Source organism: Melanaphis sacchari, unplaced genomic scaffold (assembly GCF_002803265.2).
Source record: "Melanaphis sacchari strain LSU unplaced genomic scaffold, SCAv2.0 Contig12_pilon_pilon, whole genome shotgun sequence".
NCBI lineage: Eukaryota > Metazoa > Arthropoda > Insecta > Hemiptera > Aphididae > Melanaphis > Melanaphis sacchari.
The window spans coordinates 2,822,600-2,843,624 of NW_020270527.1; the positions used below are offsets into that span (position 1 = coordinate 2,822,600).

The following is a 21,025-nucleotide window of genomic DNA, read 5'->3' on the forward strand; positions in this document are numbered from 1 at the left end:
GGCCTCCGATGTTTAATTATGCTAAAACGTTTGTGTGTGTATATACTGTATATATAAGTGTATAAATGTGTATATTTGTGTATATTATATTATACAGTGTGATTCATCAAACATGCTTACCTCCTGCATTTTTCATTTTGATACAAAATTCATTTATTCAGATTCTTTTTTTTTCTTGGAATTTTTAAATATACTTTTTAAGACCATATTTTCAAATCCGTGAGATTTTAAATAGTACTTAAGGACTGTCTTTTGACACAATAATACAAATTTCAGTTTTTCATTTTTTCAAATGGAAACCCTCTTTTTTCACTGTAAATTATTTAATTGGTAATTTATTTTGAAAATCGTTGATGTAAGTACCTAATTCAAAATTCAAACGAGTTATTTCGAAGTAGAGACCGATCGAAAAGAAACACTACTGCCATAGTTATAGTATTTTCAATAATATACTGTATGAAAGTCTAAGTTATACTATCCCTATTATCCCGGTACAACAGAAATGGACAATCGGCGGCCTGCATACCTTTTTTAACTGACTCGTGCTACGCTTTCAAATTATCAAATTATCAATTAGGTATAAGTATAAATAATAAAATAGTGTAAGTACAAAAGTTTTAAATCATATTGACCTTTGCTTTCTATGCTATCCGAGCCTCTCCGTCAATGTGTAAGATAACTCGAAAACTATTTGTTCAAATTCTGATGAATCAAAATGTTCAAAAATATATGTCCGCTAAATAATTTACAGTAGAAAAAAATGGTCATCATTTGAAAAACAAAAGTTTATTTTCTCCACAGAATACTCCTTAGTAGTAGGTATTTGATAATACAAGTATATCTTAAAAGTAACAAATTTAGATTTTGAATAAATCCATTATCCAAGAGAAGAAAAAAAAGGTGTAAGAATGCTTGAATGAATCACGCTGTATAAATACACGAACGATTATGACTACTCCTGAGGAAAACATGATGCTTGCGTGTAAAACACTTTCGTTCACACCTTAATAATTCACACAGACTATAGCAATTCCGTATATATATATATATATATGCAATATGAGTACCTACTGATGTCGTTATTGCGATTTCATAACATTATCATGCTCATTACATTATTGGTTTGATGCGAAAAATTATATGGCTTTATCTGTACAACACATTTCCCCGTTGCGCCGTAATCATTCTTACTATATATTGTATCGTATAATAAATTAATAAATATATATATATCACTTTTTAAACGTCACTATTTTATTACGAATTTTATGAGTAAATGATTTTATGACACATTGTGGTCTTACAACTCTGTGTATTTACCACATTTATTATGTGTACTTTGCTTTTACAATATTAGTTGTACGATTCTATTATTCGTTTACACGGGCAAACGTTAAAACAATATTAACTTACGAAAAAATAATCCACGCCCTCAACTAACCTGAAATATCGATATTTGACAGAGTGTCGAGTGTCTGTTGTTGATAATAAACGTTTTGTAATTGTAGTCCATTTATGAAAGAACCTTTTTATTTAAAGAGTATAATGTCCTTACGGATTACGTCAGAGTTTGGTTTTAATAGGTTAAAACAAGAAATAATTATATCCAAGATTAAAATTTTAAACTGTTTATATACCTACCTACATGATTAATAGATAATGATCGTCCACGTGGATACAAAATATAAACTTAAATTTCTATTATTTTGATAAAATAATAAATATTAAAACTGTCTGCCATTTACATTTTATTACTATTTGAAATAATACAAAGTGTTCGATTTTTCATTTTTTCGATATGACTTTACAAAATTTCCTAAAAGTTACAACTAATTTATTGTATTGTAATTTATTTACAAAATAATCAAGTTACAGTTTAATATTTATTAAAATTTATAGCGTCAATTAATTTATATCATAAAAAAAAACAATAAAACAATAAAAATGTACACTATTACGGTAAAGCAATTTCTAATGCAGAATGGACTCAAAATATCTAAATTTTTTATATCTATTTTTGAGTCTATTTTATATAATTTTTTTGAAAATTTCAAATGCAAATATAATCAGTTTGAACAAAAAAAAATAAAAAATCTGGAACACAGTCATCTAGAACAACTTCTCAAGTTTATTTTGGTAAAAAAATCATGTTTCTATGTCTCTCGAGAGTTGAGGAAAATGGGAAGTATAAAAGTATGTTTTTACAGTCAAATTTTGTTATCAGAACGGCCTCTTAATACTCTTAATACAATAAGAATACTTAAATATTCTAAAATAATAAACATAAAATTCGGTAATATACCTAGGATAATAAAATACTTAAAAAACTAAAAAAAGTTCGTTGAGCGATCAATTATCTTGGCGACCAATAATTGTATTCGCGATCAATTCGCCCGCGATTAATTCACCGGATACCCGTACCAACACTATAAAAAGTATAGAATAATTATAATATTTAAAATCTTTAATAAATCTAATCAATTTTAAAAAGTATAAATAACATATTTATTTTAATAAACTATATATAATGTATACAGGTATAAACATATGCAATAATAAGAATAATAAGAATAATAGTAATAATTTATTCGAAATTTTAATAATTTATACTATTTTATAATGACCATGTGAACAAATGTGTGCCACAGTTAGGTAGAACGTGTCACTTGTCGTCCGATCTATTTAAGGTTAATTTCATCGTTTTGACTGTGATAACTTGATGCTTAAACGATCAAATTGACATTTTCTCTCTAACGAGGTATATGGGTCGTAAGGCTGTAGTTGTGGTGGTGGTGGTAATTGTTACAAAATTGTTGTCGACTTGGCGTTCCGATGCATGCGCATGATTTGTTGTGCACAATCCACCGCTATCAGTTTACCCATGTGTGAGTAAACTCCTCATCACGATAGTCTGAATCTGAGCCCCTCTTGCTGCCCTGGTCGTTTTCGTCGTTGTGAGCAAACACCGTTTGTAGTCGAATGTCAGGTGATTCCTGATCACGTGGCCTCTAATCTCTTTGGCGCGGATGGTGACGGCGCGTCGACAACCACTTCGCAACGACCACCACCACTTTAACAGCCTTATGACCCATATACCCGTAAGTACTACAAATTTGTACATGGTACTACCATCGGTTTCGTCCTTAATCTTTTCGGGATTCTATATAACGCGCCAACGTGTAACATCCATGATCCTCGTTGGTAGATTAGATGTATCCGTACAACTTATCAAATTTGAACTGTCCTGCAGGCTGTAAGTCACGGTAAAAGTCATCCATAGACACGTGATACAGCAACGAATATGTTTAAATAATTTTGTACAGTTTTATATATTAATTATATTTTATATATAATATATAAAATAATAATGTGTGAGGACACATACCTAGATGTATCGATATACAACAGTTTTATTCGAGTTCCGTCATAGTATAACATGACGTTATAATAATAAATTAAAATCATACATCAGTGTCTTGCTTCGTTTGAGAACTGCAAGCCGTATGTAAATGGGCTTGCAGAAATCGATCACTTTATTGTGCAACGACACCGCCGCAAGATTAAACAGTAAATTGTTTGGAGTTAAAATACATTAGTCGTTTAGAAAATTGGACGTTTGGAAAATTAGTCGTTTTCAAATATTATGTAAAAATAATATTTTATCGTAATTTTTCTTAAAATATGATGTGTACAGAATTATCTTTGCAAGCTCCTTTAAATTTCCCATTGTTCTTTTAGCTTCGATTTTTATAATATCGGGCAAATGAACATGTAACATTTTATATTAAATTAATTAAAATTGAATATTCATCTGAATGTATTCTGATTTTTTTATATATATATTTTTTTAATTTTCAACACATTTTCCTATAGCTTTTCCATTATTTTTACTTTCAAAACGTTATAAATAGCCATCATGCACGAGCATATTTTTTCCTCTTTCACATTTTATAAAATCTAAAGGTATATTATTTATTTTTTTTGTATTTTTTTATTAAGTGTACGATTAGCACTAGACTACATCATCAATTACAGTCATCTGAAATGTGTGCACACAGTTCAGACATAGACTATAGAGGGAACAATTTATTAGGATCCCAGACAAATTACATCCAACAATATTTATTATCGTAATGCTCGTATAATATAATCGTATTTGTGTAATAATGTTGGTTGTACATTTTTACATGCTGTTATTCAACTTTTAATTGTAAAATGTGTACCTATAGATACTTATATATAAATATATAATGTATTATAATAATTAATAATGATTATTTTCCATTTATACGTGTACCTATACATAATGTTATTAAAACTGTATTCACGTCTCGCAAGGAAAACATATCACGACCAATTTTCCAAATGACCTATTGCAGACGACCAATCTTACTACAACCAATTACTGTATTCGCCGAGAGTCTGACAACCAAAGCGATCCATACACGAATGTCATGTTCGAGATCCACATCGCTTACATAGTTACTCGGTCAACGTGCTATAATAGAACTTATCTACGAATTCGGAGCCGCGAAATATGATCAGAATCCGCGTATGTCAAACCGTTAGAGCAACTCTACCAGCACACCGTCCGCGGCAACTACTCTAATATTAGGAAAAGAAGTTCCAGGAAAAAGAGTATCAAATAAATTAATATAAACTATTATAAGCATAATTTCTCATATTATATTATGTATATCTACGTAAAATAATATGTATAAAAATTAATGTTACTATTATTCTTATATACCTACTTTTATAAAAAAAAATTGTTAAAACTTATTTTAAATTATTCAAATGATTAAAAATAATAAAAATTATAAATAAAATATAAAAATTAATTTTGCTATAATATTGTTTTAAACTAAGTACTATTAAAAAATTAAAATTAATTAAATGATATTTTTCTAATATAATGTCCTACATTTATAATAGAATCTCGTGCGATGTAATTTCTTTTTAATTTAATCATTCCCATGTTTTCAATCAACGTTGCATTTTTCAATAAATTTTTGAATTTTTTATGATTTTCATGATTTTTGAAAAAATTATACTATTTAGTGTAATAAACTAAATAGACTTCAATATTATCACACGTACATACTACGCAAACTACACATATACCAAGGCATAAACTACAAGTCTACAAATTATATAACTATATGAATAAGATAAGACAGATAAGCTCGATAATAATCACGAACAATAATCGTAAATAATAATACTAACCTACCTCCTCCCATACTTTGCACGATACGCTCCAAACCTATGTTAATATTTGCAACTTATTTATCACTATTAATTGTAACATGCTTTTTGAAATTTGCATTTTCAACACAAAAAGGTTCATAGTTGTTAAAGTATGGAGTTGCGAATTTCAAAAAGCATGTTGCAAATAGTCGCAAATTAGTTGCAAAATATTGGCATAGATTTAAAGTGTATTGGGCAAAATCGGAAGGCTAACGGTAGTGCGATTAAGCAATGAATCGATCTCAATAAAGCTGAGCGTATTCACCGATTGCATACCAGTCTTTTTCCACCTAATATTTTTACCGCTGTACTCTGTAAATGCACGCGTTGTTGTGGTTATGGAAGTGGCGAGCTCGTGTTATCGTGAAAAGATGTTTGATTAGATCCGCCCGAGATAGCTGTGATAACCGGCGTATCGTTGACAAGTCGGGTCACGGAGACGTGATATGGGCCAGTGCCCAGTTGCATGCACGCTCTGATTTGTGATAGCATTGGTCGCTGAAGACGATACAACTGGTCGAGAGTGAAATTCATTAGTATGTCGAGCGATTAAAGTGAATATTCTATGTACATATTGTGCAAATTCTTTGAATGTTTGGTTAGATTGTTATTTTGAGTGAAAACCTTCGTACATAAATCGTTACGAAATCGTTGATTCATCATGGATTTTTACATTCCTGTTCAGATCACGCTTCTGAATGTAAATTTTTCCGCAGGCAATGCAGGTAATGCAGCTGAACATTTTTACGAGATTTAACAAGCACAGAGTTTAAAAAATAAACGTTAGAAAAAATAACGGGAACGTTGAACACTCTTTGACAACTGTTTGATCCGTGAAACATTGACAGATTCAGTGGATAACCGATTTCTGAATATATCATATTTAATATAATCTCTAGCGCTGTTTAATGCTATGTTATACGACATGCGGACATATTCCTGCTAGTTGTGTGGGATAAAGAGGAATTTGAGATTATTCACACATTCCAATGATATAATTATATAGCCATATAATAGGTATATGTTATATAGTATTATATACTATATAAATAAATATATACATGTGGATCCCGTGTAAAAATGCCATGCGACGACTATTCATTAAGAATGTTCGGGTTATATATTTATTAATTTTTTCATTATTATTGAACTTTGTAAACGAATTGTTCAGTAAAAGGATCGCCAATAAAAATGAATCAATTGTAATTAACGTTTTAAATGAAACGTGTGAACCCGGCTTTATATGTACCAAACTAATACATTGAATATTGATATTGAATTTTGTATATTTGAATTTTGAACTACTGAAAACAATCTTTAACTTAACATTAAACTCGTATGGGTAATTGAGAACAAAAATTGACGTTGTACAGTAGTTAGTAATACATTTAAAAAACGAATACATAATACATATTGTTATATTGTAGATTTGTAGCGTGTTACTTTATATTTATAAAGTAATAAGGGGATTGCAAACGTACAGTTTCTAAGGAGTTTAATATAGGCGATAATATAAAGGCGTGCGTGCAAGCTTACAAGTGTGTGCGTAGTAAATGATTATTAGTTTAGTGACACCGTCTCACAGGTATGGAACGGTGAGGGCGGAGATTCTGAGAACACATTATTTTATTATGTGGGTTATTAGCAAGAATAACATACCCGTTGTTGTATACAATGTTGCTATATTTTTTTTTTTTTTAAATAAAAAATCTATCTATAATTCATAGATATTATATTATATTGTCAAACATTCATACTTAAAAATGTAATAAAAAATAAAGTCCATTTAAATTTTAACTATATTTAATTGAGGGTCAATTAATTCTGGTAACAAATAATTTAGGTAAAACTCCGACCACATAACTTCTATTTTGTTTTTCCAAAATTCATCGTCACGTTCTATTTTATCAACACATATCCTTATAATAGTAGAAATCCATAATATTATATAATATAATAATATACATTATAAATAATAATATATGAAAATAAAATATATATATTTATTTTACCTTTTGGTGTTCACACAATAAAGTAACAGAATTGTCTATTAGTTATCTGAAGTTGGCCTTGTACTTGGAAGTAGTATATATGTGTTTTTTTTTAAATTAAATTATTTAATTGTATTTCTATAAACTTTATTTTTTTTTCATTATATGCTTCCATAGGTGTGAAATCATTAATAGAAAAAGGACATTTGATTTCTGTAATTGAATCGTCTCCAACTAGTCCATCTGGGGAAGCTGCTAAGTATGATAGACCGAAGTCAACAAATAATCCTGCCAGTTTCACACTGCATGCATAAAGCTTCTTAAATTCTTGTCTGGCTATAAGTTCGAATTGTATTCCGTAACTAAATTCAAATTATTAAATTAATTTACGAAAAATATTTTCAAAATTAAAAAAAAAATAGTTTAAATTTACTTGGTTGCAGAAGTACCATGAAAATAATCCGATTGATATAAAATTGAAATTATACTGTTTTCTTTAGGAGTTGTTTTGCGCATTTTGCAGATTTTACCAAAATTTGAAGCAGCCAATCTTTTATTTCTTTCGTTTTTTCATTCTTCACAATTCGATTGTTCAACTGTTCGACTTTGTAATTTTTCAATCTCGTGTTTGCTTAATTTTAAACTGGCTAATAAATTCAATTTTTTTTCTTCGAACTCTTCACAGGATATGGGTAATGGATGACAATCTAGTTCTTCATTTACTGCTCCATAATCGACATCAGGTCCATAAATAATTATTTTTCTTGATTTTGGTCTTAAACAAATTAAAAAATAAATAATATTCAAAATAAAATTGTTAGGTAAATAAATACTATTATATAAACAGGTGTATTACTTAGTTTGAACTAACGCATTGTTTGCAATTCGACATTTTGATTTAGTTTTTTTAACGATATATTTCTTTTTTTATTTAACAGGACTAAAATTAGTTACTTTTTTATGAAATTTTCTAAAATACTGAGGTCCGTAATTATACGCTATAACTGCATTAAGACAACGAACATTATAAGAACCTGAATAATATTTAGAAGAAAATTATAATACAAAATAGTAATTTCAAACCGAAACTTATAATTATTATAGGTACATAACATGTAAGTATATTAAATAAAATATTTACCTTTAAACAAATAGTTGATGCATTTACCCCCGACATATTTTGCAACTATACTATTGTAGTCTTCGACATAATTGTTATTTACATGATGTATCAAACTGTTAGCATGATATGTCACTAAATTTACAGCTGATATCAAATTATTCCATACACCACAATTTTGTAATTAGGAAACTAAATTAATCTCGTTAGATTTACTACCCGTACAAAAATACCTAGATACAAATTAAAGTTGCAATATATGATACAAAATATCTATTAATTGTTATACCCGTCGCATTTGTCATGAAATTCAAATACATGAAAAGGTCCATTCAATATATCAGTCTTCAATTGTTTGACTTTTTCATCGTGTGGTATATTCATCTGTTTTCTATAAATTATCGCCTTTGAAACAGCAAAACTATGCAAAATACATATAAGGTACAATATAATATAGGTATATCATAAATATTATTGTCTATTTTACAAATTAGTAAAGCATATATATTTCGTGTTATAATGTTATAAATTATAATGTATATTCAAATATAAAATAGGTATCAAAATTATTTACTTACCGTAATCTCAATAAGTTTTCTTTTAGTTTCGTTCTGATAAAGCCGGGTACAATATTTCCAGATAAATTTTTCCTTTTAGTAAAAAAATCCCAAAGACGAGTCGAGTAATTTTGCAAAATGTGGTTCGTGCATTCAATTTTTTTTACTAAAAGATCAGTTCCGTATGGTTTTATCATTCTTAATTTTTTAATAACGCTGCAGTTATTGTCTCCTATCAAATGTCTATCAATTAAATTGTGCGTCTTTATACTCTGGCTGAATCCTTCTACAATTATGTCCGACTTCATAGCTGTAGAAGTCCCTGTCCAATTTTTATAGCATAAATGGAAAGTGGTTGGTTTATTCTGTGATTCTGCTTTTTGACATATTGAACAATATTTGTTTCGAATTCCAATGAATAAAACCTTTTTAGTTCTATAACCAATTATGCATACCTATTTAAAATAATTTGATAAATAATTAATTCATTATACATTTCTTTACATATAAAATAAAATAAAACTATGAAAAAAAAAAAAAAATTGAAAAAGTATAAAAACATTTTTTTATTTACTATCAAAGTTCAAATAAAATATTCCACTATTATTAATTACACTATTATTATGATGTAGATACTTACTACTCTATTTAAAGCATTATAGTTAGATTTATACGATCTTTTAGACCAAGCTCCATCGACTACAACGCTTATCATAGGAATCCCATCATTACTTATATCTCCGTTATCGTATGTAAGTTGTGCTTCTTCTTTGGCAACTTCTTCGGTGGCTTCCCAAGAAATACCTTTTATCTGATTTCCTACTTCTTCGTGAAGTTTTTGGTATGTAGGATTAGATATACAGGGCATATTTAATGTTGCAGCAAACAGTTCTAAACTTGAGAACCCCTAACCAGTATTTATAGTAGATGTCACTATAGCAAAATTTATTGGTAGAGGGTTATTTGAGCATTCAGATGATATAATTTCTTGTTTATTACATACTTTATATTTAAAAATAAATCTACTATAAAAAAGCCTGATCGACATTCTTTTATGAAATGTAAGTTCGAAAAATTACATCCAAATGGTTCATATTTTATGTTAGAAATTGTTTCAAAAATATATTTTATATCTACTATTCGTCTGTCATAAATGCCGTCCACTCTATAAATAATGGTAAAATATATCCCTCTTATTTTATTTTTATTATTTATTAATAATGAATAAATTAAAAATTGATAATTACTCAGAATCTAAAGATAATGTGTCATAAGCTATTATTGTAAACTGTTTATTATGTTTGTTGGAGAAAGACTCTCATTAACTACATTAGTATTTTCAATATTACTGTTTAAAATAGGTCTGCAATATAGAAATTAAATTAAGTTTTTGGAAGTAAAATATAATGATAACATTTTAAAATGTTAATTGTAGATCATAAAATATATTTACGAACAATTCAATAACTTTCTGATGCTGTATGTTATTGTTGTTTTGATGTATACCCAAAGATGACAAAGAATTAGTATTTTCCTATGAAATAAAATTACAATACTAGGATAATATATACCTAATAAATTCAAAACTATGTAAATATCGATTTTTGAAGTGAACACATTTTAAAATTATATATTTTGACTTACCGTGTTTTTATTCGATTTTTTGCTATTTTTGTATTAATAAAACATTTCCTTTATGTGTATGGTTTTTTATTCGAGATAATCTTGTTTTTTTCTTCTTCATTTTACAAATATTATTATCCATTTTTTTAAATAAAAAATACACTAGGTATTTAAAAATGTTGTTGGATAAGAAAAAAATAAACTGAACCAGATTAACAAAAGAGAGCAAAAATTATGCATAAAATAGCGTTGCAAAGCTCAATGAACAATTTTATTTTATGACTAAATGCATACGGCAGTAAATTGCTAGTTGTACACATAATATTATATTTTAGTATTTAAAATTATTATCAATAATATAATTTATATTATAAATTCAATATAATTATCGTGTATACACTAGACATCATAATATATAATATTATTCATACAAATGACTATTATAAACCGACGTTGTAGACAAATTATATATTATAGTATAGGGCAGTGGTTTTCAACCTTTTTAACAATGTAGCACACTTTTTCTTCTACAAAATTTTTGCGGCACACCAATTCATATAATACGTGAAGCATAATATATTTTTATATATAATACATATACATATATACAAAATTAATTCCATTAATAGATTTATCGCGGCACATTTCAAAGGCGCTCGTGGTACACCAGTGTGCTGCGACACATCGGTTGAAAATCACTGATATATGGGTTCATTATCCATAGAGATTCCTAGAACCAAGTTAGGAGGTGTAGTGGAAAAACGCTTTCGCACGCATAGCGCGCGTACAAGTCGTCTGAACGACGTCCCGCGTCTGACCAGAAAATGATGTATGCTAATTTGTATGTACTTTTTGTCAATCCTAGCGACAAACCTAAAAAAGCGATTAAACTTCTGAAAATTGATTTGAATTAGTTAATTTATATATACTTGAGATCGATCAGTCCACATTTTAAGTTTTTAAATCTCAATACGAAATAATCATCATTTAAAATTTTGTATATTTTTAAATATTTAAGCCAAATTTATAGGAGTTGGGGAACGAAATTTGAAAAAGTGGACTGATCGATCTCAAATAGACATAACACAAAATTCAAATCAGTTTTCAAAAGTATAATCGTATTTCTAGGTCCATCGGTATGATTGACAATAGATTGGTATATTTTCATTGAAATCACGGACATTTGCAATCCCCATAAGATTGAATTCCCTCACTGGATGTGTATTATGTTGCTTCGACAATGTCAACCTATGATTGTTGTGGTCTGGAGATATGTGAGCAGTTGCTCGGCATTGTCCCTCTAGTTTTTTTTTATAACCTGTCAAGTAGCTAAAAATTATGTATTTAATTTATAAAACTTTTTTAATAAGCTATTTTACGGTTAATACTAACATTTTATTCTCTGTTTCTTTGTTCTTGTAGTACATAAATCACAGATTATTTCTTATTATTTCTGTGCTTCTTTAAACACCTAGCACCGTGTATAATTCTGAAACAACTGGAAGCAGAGGATCTAGTATTAACAATTAAAAATTAAATATTATCTTAAAAGCATACTAAATAGCCATCTAGATTGTGAACCGATTTTAAAACATCTCTATCTGCAATATAAACTAATTAAGTGAAACACAATTATAGGTAATGATAATCAAAATTAATACATAAACTAATACCTACATCTAGACTTTCAAATTAAGTAGGATGTAAATTTACAGTTAAACATATCATTATGTTCGAAATTAGATTCATTTTGCATACCATAATTATAATCATGATTGATTACGTCTAAATAGTGGGCGAGACCGTTTTCGACCAAAAGCGTGCCCTTTCCTTTTCGGCCAATTCACTTTTCGACCAAATTTAAAAAAACACCGATTTCCTTTTTGACCAAAATCGTACTCTACCCTTTTCGGCCAAAACAAAATTGTATGTGAAAGTAGAGCAATTGTATAATTATATAATTTTGAAAATGATTAAAAGTATAAGTTGCATAAAATGTTGTGAAATAAAATGTGGACAATCATTTAAAATATAAGAATATATAATTCTTATATTTTAAATAATTTTCTACATTTTATTTTACAAAATTTTATGCATTTTAAACTTTTCATCATTTTCAAAATTATATAATTATTTAATTGCCTTAATTTTACAAAAAATATAAGCCAATTATTTTATTTTTTATATATATTGTATAAGATTTTGTTTTGGTCAAAAAGCGAATCGGCCTAAAAGAGGAGGGTACGTTTTTGGTCGAAAACGGCCATGCCCTGAATAGTTAAAAGATATAATTTTATAATTATAATTTATAATATTTTGCTATAAAACTATTTTGAAGACATATTGAACTCTTGGAAGCTAAGCTTCTATTTTTATGGTTTGGTATCCAATAATTAATAAATAATTGTCAACCATTTATCTAAATCAAATAGTAGATTGTAGTTAATAATAATTAACAAGGAGATTTTAGGAAAACCATCAAATAACTATTGGTAAAATTGTATTTGGTTATTGTTAAAACTGTTGAATATTATATTTTTATTTTATAGCGTAAAACTATTTAGAAAAGTGGTGGTTTAGTTGACAAACACATTATTTTTATGTTTTTAATCTTAGAACTGTAATGTAATAAAATAAATTATAAATACTTACCATGTTCCGGATTGATAACATAATAATTATGATCATGCAAAATATCAAAAATATCATAATCTAAACAAATATGTAAGTAATTTATTAGATTTAAAACAACAAATTATACTTTGAACTTGTATATGATAAAGGTAATACTGCCTATTTATATAATTTGTTAATTTTTGGTGTTTTTAAATTTCTTAGTACAATTTTAAAACTTGCTATTTAAGAAGATTTGAGAAGAAAATCACAACTTACCACAACTACATCTATCTTAATATATTAGATAATTATTTATTTATTTAGTATTCAAATAAAACTAAATCGGTAGATTTGTGTCAGTGATCAAAAAATAAATGTTATTTATTATGTGAAAAAAAAAATGTTCTTTTAATTCTTTTATTGAATCAAAAAATTAATAAGAAATACATTTTCTGTGGTGGTTAGTTCAATTTAAAAAATGGTTTTAAAAAGAATTTAAGTTAAAAATGTTAAACTATGTCCACTATAATATAATATTTTTTAGACAATAAAAAAATGATATTTTTATTAATAATTATTGTATTTGTACATATAGTTGTGATAATTTATAATTTACAACAATGTGTATAAAAATAAAAACAATAATTTGGGGAAATAGTATTCAAAAAGCATTAAGAATACTTAAATACTGTATTCGAGTACAGTAGAAATCACTATAACAAACATCACTTGGGACGAGATACTGCATACAACGAGCAAAACATCAAGTCCTAACACGAACCTATATGATTGTATGTTAAAATATACGTTTATAACGATAATATATTATAATATAATAGTAGACACTAGACAACTTTAGCGACAAGTATGATGAATGATGATACTACTGATAATAAGATACGATAATTAGTATTACAGCATACTAAACACAACCTGGTTGACAGCCACTGTTTCCCACGAGAACCACTAACATACTCCGTCTATGAGTATAAGGTCTATGCTAAAACTATACTGTAAGTTATATATATGTATAAAGGTGGTCTGTTCTGATAACGTGTGATGACGGACTGATAACGCGCGCATCCCGTATAGATAGAGGAGAGGTGGGAATATAAATACTTAGTGACTTAGTGACGTAGGGAGTCGAAGAGAACCGCAGTATAGGTGTGGGGATTCATGCTTAATTACTACTTTACTGTAGGGATCTGTAGAAGGCTAAATCGCTGGGGAGGGGATCAAGAACCAGCTATTTCGTACTTATACGAAATTGTATTATACATAATGCAATTTTAAATGTAGAAATGATAACAACAATCGCGCCACTGAATACTAATGTACGTGTGTGTGACTATGGACGATAAATAAAATTTTCATCGTCATAGTTTTATCAATACATGTTACTCGAACGACAGCCCGATGCCCACTCCGTAGTTGTCCACCGAGTGATTGAGGAACGAGCTCAGCGACACGGTCAGCCGATCCTCCCGCAGCCGCTTTTCCCATAAGCTGCTGACAATGCCTTTCGTGTCGATAGCGGCCCTGAACACGGACGTATCCGAAATGATGCGAAAGGCTAATCGAGAAATGACCTCTGAACAGGCCGGGTCCAGGTTGATTGTGGTGCCCGTTTGCAGCCAATCAGTGCAATGACGATAGTACGCCAGTTTGGTTGCCCCACTTGCCATATTTAACCTACCACTGACCAGGTAAGAGGGCCCTGCGTACTTGGCTACCAGTTTTGGCTGTAAATGAGATTTGTCTAAATCGCACGGAGTGTTCCTTTTGAACGCCAAAATCAAACCCAACGAAAGCTCATTTGTCACGGACTGTTGACATACACAGACGAGATAGGTAGGTAAGTGCAATACATGATAACCGTAAAAATATAAAAGAATACAATTTATTATTAGCTAGGAATTGGTCAGTTTCTATTTTTAACTTGCAATTCACTAAAGCTCATCCAAATATATTTTTGTTTTCACATGTATTTAATTTAAAAATATACACTGTTTCTTGTATCATAATAAAGGAAATGTGCATTGAACACAAATACAGTCAGTAAAAAAAAAAATTTTAAAACGAAAAAGAAATATATAACAAAATTTATTAACAGTTATGTAAATAAAAATATCCAGATATAGTTGGTATACTTCTAAATATTATTTATTTTATTATTATTTAAAAAAAGAAAGTAATAATATGTATGAAATAAGTAAAAAATAATAACTAATTATAATATAGTATAGGCATATAATTTCACAAAATATAATTATTAATACAAATTATACTGTACAATAGGTACATCTTTTACATATTTATATTATTTACGTTAAGTGTTTTAATTTTTATTCCATTTTTCCAATAAATGCTGATTACTATTATATTATACTAAAATTAAATAAATTTAATAGTAAAAACCAAATAATTATTATATAATATACTATAATAATATTCTGATTTATGACATTAAATTGTATGCATTGTTTCTTGCTCATGTTGGCACTAATAAATTAAAATCATGGATGTGGTGGATTTATCATATTATATATTATTATTAATGTATGAAATATAAATGATATAAAATTTAAAAAATAAATACTTTTACTTGTATTCAAATACTTTGTGGGTATTCATAAAATACATTTTTAAAGTATTTTTAATACTTTTTTATCCGAATAGTAGTAATAACTCAATATTTTTTCAAAAATATTTTTTACAAGCCTGATAATATTATAGAGTAACTTGAAGTTTAATGGCGCACTTTTTATTTAACAATAGTTATGTGGTAATATATACAAGTGTTTGTCATATTGTGATGTTATTATTCTATAATACATATACCGTAAATTACAATTTTCGAGTCAAAAGTTGATTTTACCAAAACAAATACCAAAAATTCTAAACAATTAGAAATTTTAATTAATGAGTCTTTTTAACTCGTGGATGGGGTAAAAGTGCCCACCTAGTGTGGTGCAAAGGCGCATGCTAAATTAATTCATAAAAATCTATTTTATTTATCTAAAATTGATTATGATTTTATTTGTTATTATCAAATTAAATAAATGTAGGTAGAACAAATAAAATTAAAACAACTTTTTAATTTAGGTATAGCATAATATCACTTCAAAAAAATAAAATTAATACAATAACAACTTTATATATATATATATAATATATATTATATATCAAGCAGAAAATAAACAACTGTCAACTAGTAAATATAATAAACATCTTGTAATGAAAAATATAATTAAACAATGTAGATATTCATTTTGAAGCTATAAAAATAAAATGTTTATAAAATTATACTTTTATTATTACCTATAGGTATCGGATAAGAAATACTGCAAACTTTTACCATATTCAATAAGCCATTTAACTCCAATATGATTTTTTGCATAAATAAAAATGTAGTAAATTAAGTTGTTATTATATCAATATTTTACAAGTATTGACGTATAGTCTCCTAATTTTACTATACGAAAATAAATAAAAGCAATACCTAACGTGTCGTTAATTAGTAGATATTTATTACTACTTCTATTCTATTAAAATTTAACATCAATACTCTAACCTCATATTGACGTCAAAACTTCACTAACTGTTGAAGAAAATGTTTTATCATGTTTATCTATGATAGTTAAATCATAATAACAAAATAGCTTAACCAGATGGCAAATATTAAATTATTTATACGTAATAGTTCATTTTGCCTCATGCGCCATTATACTCCAGGTTACTCTACTTGTCTATTGAGTTTTCCTTCCGTGAACTAAAGTACTAGACAAATCACATTCATTTAAATAGAAATGTTTAAAAAATGATAGGTTCCTGTCTTAAAGTTTTAAGTTCTCTTGCTTTTGCTAATAAAGCCAATCAAAATAAAAAAATTGTATTTTTATTTATTTTTATTATTCACTACTCGTGCAGACAAGTCATGTAACAAACTAAGTCTATATGCATTCAAGTCCTTAAAAATACGATATGTTTATCCACGGACTTAAATTTAATGTCGGAGTATAAATAGATTTGTACAGTAAACATTTACCAAAACATATAATATTACAATATGTTAACTTTACTTGTAAAATTTGAAAGGAACAGTCTTTCAATACTGGATCGATTGACAAGGACAGAGTACGGTCCGGAAACCAGTAGTCTAAATTGATTGCACATTTGATCGGACTACACCATCTGCACACCTGTCCGGCCAAGGACACGTCCAACCAGTTTTTATAAATTTCCATTCGACTGATCGCTTCAAAACTCCATTTACCCGACTTGGGGTTGAAGTCAGTCATGACGGACGCGTCCAGACCCTGCCATTCCGTTACTTTGTAAAAACTCGAAATCCACATGCCACTTGGCTTGGGGCCGCCGGTGTTTACTTTAAACATCGACGTGATTGGTAACCCCAGTCCAATCGTCTTAGCCAGCAGGTGAATCCTACATCCAATAAATGGGGTAGGCATTAAGCAGTTCACCGACCGGAATATGTCTCTTATCAATCCAGTCGGTGGTGAAAAAATGGACTGGCAATCGTCATTATTATCCATCATATTCGCTGTGGTATGTTATTATGAATGTCGCTGAACTACGGGAACACGTCACGAGATGCTGCGGTATGGTATTTAAGTACGTATTAATAAATAATAATAAGTTAAATAAAACTTATGTAACTGTGTCTTGAAAATTTTGATTGGTTTGTGCTGTAGGCTCTACTCTATTTCTGTTCCGACATCTATTGATGAACTGAAAGAAAATCTAACTGTAATTATTACAATTTTGTCTTATTAAACTAAAATATGTAACCATGACAATGTATATTGGCTAACAAGTTTGTTAATTTCACAAAACATACACACATAGAAAAATGTAGTCGTTAAAACCATAGATTAAATATATTTAATATACTTAATATTAAGAATATTAAGAATATTTTATCCTTTATAGATGCTATTAGAAAAATATTTACATTTCAAAATGTCCCAGAACAAGAAATAATCAACTCAATAAAATTACATTTGGCACAAGCAAAGGCCCGTTCTTGAAAAAAAAAAAAATAATTATAAAAAAAAGAGATTAAATTTAATCTCATTATTATAATAGTTATATTAATATTATATATCTTATGATATAATATTGTAATTATTTATTATCAATTATATTCAAATATTTTATAATATATTAGTATAATATTACCTATAATATACATATATTATTTTTCTCTTTCTATTAAATAAAACACTAATTTTAGGTACGTATTATTATACGTAGTTATTGTGTACATATTTTGTAAATTTTAGTATTTTACCTAATACTTATTGATAATATAATGTTATTTACCTATGTACTTCTTTATTATTAAAATTTAAATGTTAATTGATATTCAGAATCTTTTATATTTGATATTTTTTTTTATACCTATATAATTTACTTAGAACTCGATAGAACTCTCAAATTTAGAATTCCAATATTTTACATAGGAAAAATATCTAAGGTACTTTTAAAAATTAATTTTTTTCCCAAAACTTTAATAAATCGAATAAATTAAATTAAACATAGCTTGTTTGTCATTGAAGTATTTGTAAATTTCCATACTGCACTATGATAATATTAAAACACCTAATCTTAGTGCTTGGTAACTGCTTCATGCACTGATCAGTAAATATTAAATACGGCAACTACCAGTTGGCATTGAATTATTTAACATTAATAGCTAACATGACAAATTAATGAGCTTTAATAGTTTATTAAAAAACATTGAAACATTCATATTATGAACCTCCCTATTGGCTATTACATGTATAAACATATAATAAATTAGCTGGTAGGTATAATATATGTTGTACAGTAAGTTATAGTATACTGCATATATGATACCTTGTAAGTTGTAACCTATAATTAATATAAGCAATATTTATAAAATTTATCCTAGTAATAAATTTATAATATTTTAGAAAAATGTATTATACCAGCATCATTTAAAAGAAAAATGTTTTTTAAATATATTTAAAAAAAAATATTGTTAAAAACATTATTTTGCTGGCCAAAAAATGTTTTAAAAATGTTTTGTAAGACATTTAAAGACGTCTTGACAACGTAATAAAAACCATTTATAAATATTTTCGTTTCTTAAAAAACGTTTTGAAAATATATTAAAAATAATAATTTGCTGTATAGGCCAACGCTCCATCCTATATCTCTAATTAATTTTTTAAGCAAGTGAACGACACTAATGTCACCCGATAAAAGTGTTTTGTTAGCTAGTCGGCTGTATTTTTAAAGACTGGGGGACACAAAATTTATAAAAGAATTTTTATTCTATGTAAAAAAAAAAAAAATTAGGTATAATAAATATGTATAATAAAATGTTCATATTGTCGTCTATCGATATTAAATACGAAACGCATTTATTATTGTATAGAATATGAAAAAATAAGATACCTAAAGAGAAAAAAGCTTTAAGTAGTCGCTTACACATACATTTGAGGTTAAATATAGTGAAAATATTTCAGTATTAATGTTAATATATTGTTTTGCAAATATTGTAAAACGACAAACGATTTGGAAAGAAGATCCGGTGTAATACAGTACTTGAAAACAATAAAACATATGCGTTCTATTAAACGAAAAGAAGATCAAAACAATACCAAGTGCTAACAACTATTAACACATGAGCTCTCGCTTAAAAAACCAAAGTTTAACATGGATTTATGTAAAGCTTTATTCTCGGCTATTATACCACTTAATAAACTATCGAACTTAGTTTCCGAAATTTTTAAAAGTTTACTGTGGAAAAGATATTTCTACAGAGTACTTTGAAAATTCTATTTAGATCACTGTTACAACCGAATGATGGAAAAAATTAGACGACGAGTTTTTGACCAAAGAATCTGGGTGTTACTTGATGAAATTACCGATGCAGTTGGTGCAGAAGGTCGGTACCTATATAGCAAATGTAATAATGATTTTGGAAGAAAATGCTGGAAAGTTTTTTTACTGATTACTGAAGCACTAGAAAAGACCAATATCTCTACGCGTTAGTACATTTTTTGACAAATCTTTATGCATTTTATGGCCTAATGGGATAAGAGTGATAAGACACAACAACGTTTTATTATTTTTATCAAACACAGCGCATTATGTGATAAAAATTGAGAAATATTTAAATGCATTGTACCTACTCTAAAATGTTATACGTGATTTGTACTGCTCGTAGCCTTCGTAGAGTTCCGGAAAAAGTACGAGTTCAATTTGGTATTATTGATGAAATCGTAGCTAATATAAAAAAATTATTCAAAAAGCACCATCGCGTGTACAGATTTTCAAAAATTACGCACTAAATATAATTTTACCTCTAGAATCTATTATTAATCCGTTGGGTACTTGGATTCACGCAGTGCTTAACTATTGTAGATACTATGAACAAATTCATGGTATTGTGAACATGTTAAATCCTAGTGATGCTTTATGTATTAAACTTTCAAAAATAAATTTGGTGAAACAAATTTCCAAAATAATTTAAACTTTAAAATACTTTTTGAATCAATTTTGAATTTACATACTAAAAACATGCTATTATAGTATAATCTTTAAGTATCATGGACAACATTAAAACACAGTTAAAATCCGTTCAAGGTGTTGCAGGAAAAAAAGTATATAAAAAATATTGGAAAATGTCTTTCCAAAAAATATAGGTTTAAAAACATTAACACAAACCTCATCTATACTAAACGAATCTATCACCAACATGTATAATCTTCCCGAATATATGACAACAAATTATTTTACTTTCTAAGTAAACACCTATTACGTCGATAGACGTTGAAAGATCTTTTTCTATTCATAAAAATCTCTTGAGCTAC

At 27.7% G+C, this 21,025-nt stretch overlaps 1 protein-coding gene across 1 annotated transcript; it reads right to left on the reverse strand.

Moving 5' to 3' along the window:
- Window positions 1-14,554: 14,554 nt before the first annotated feature.
- On the reverse strand, window positions 14,555-17,788 carry LOC112591204. Its single transcript, XM_025334948.1, has 2 exons — window positions 17,240-17,788; window positions 14,555-14,983 (listed from the first exon to the last, which is right to left on the reverse strand). Exons 1-2 carry the CDS (start codon window positions 17,714-17,716, stop codon window positions 14,555-14,557), a joined length of 906 nt encoding a protein of 301 aa, XP_025190733.1. The 5' UTR covers window positions 17,717-17,788.
- Window positions 17,789-21,025: the final 3,237 nt, after the last annotated feature.

Excerpts from the sequence above, each read along its gene's own strand:
- LOC112591204 (XM_025334948.1), bottom strand. The coding sequence starts at position 17,716 with ATGATGGATAATAATGACGATTGCCAGTCCATTTTTTCACCACCGACT. Across the intron at positions 14,984-17,239 it reads GTTCCTTTCAAATTTTACAA|TCCGTGACAAATGAGCTTTC; the intron begins GTAAAGTTAACA and ends GTATGTCAACAG.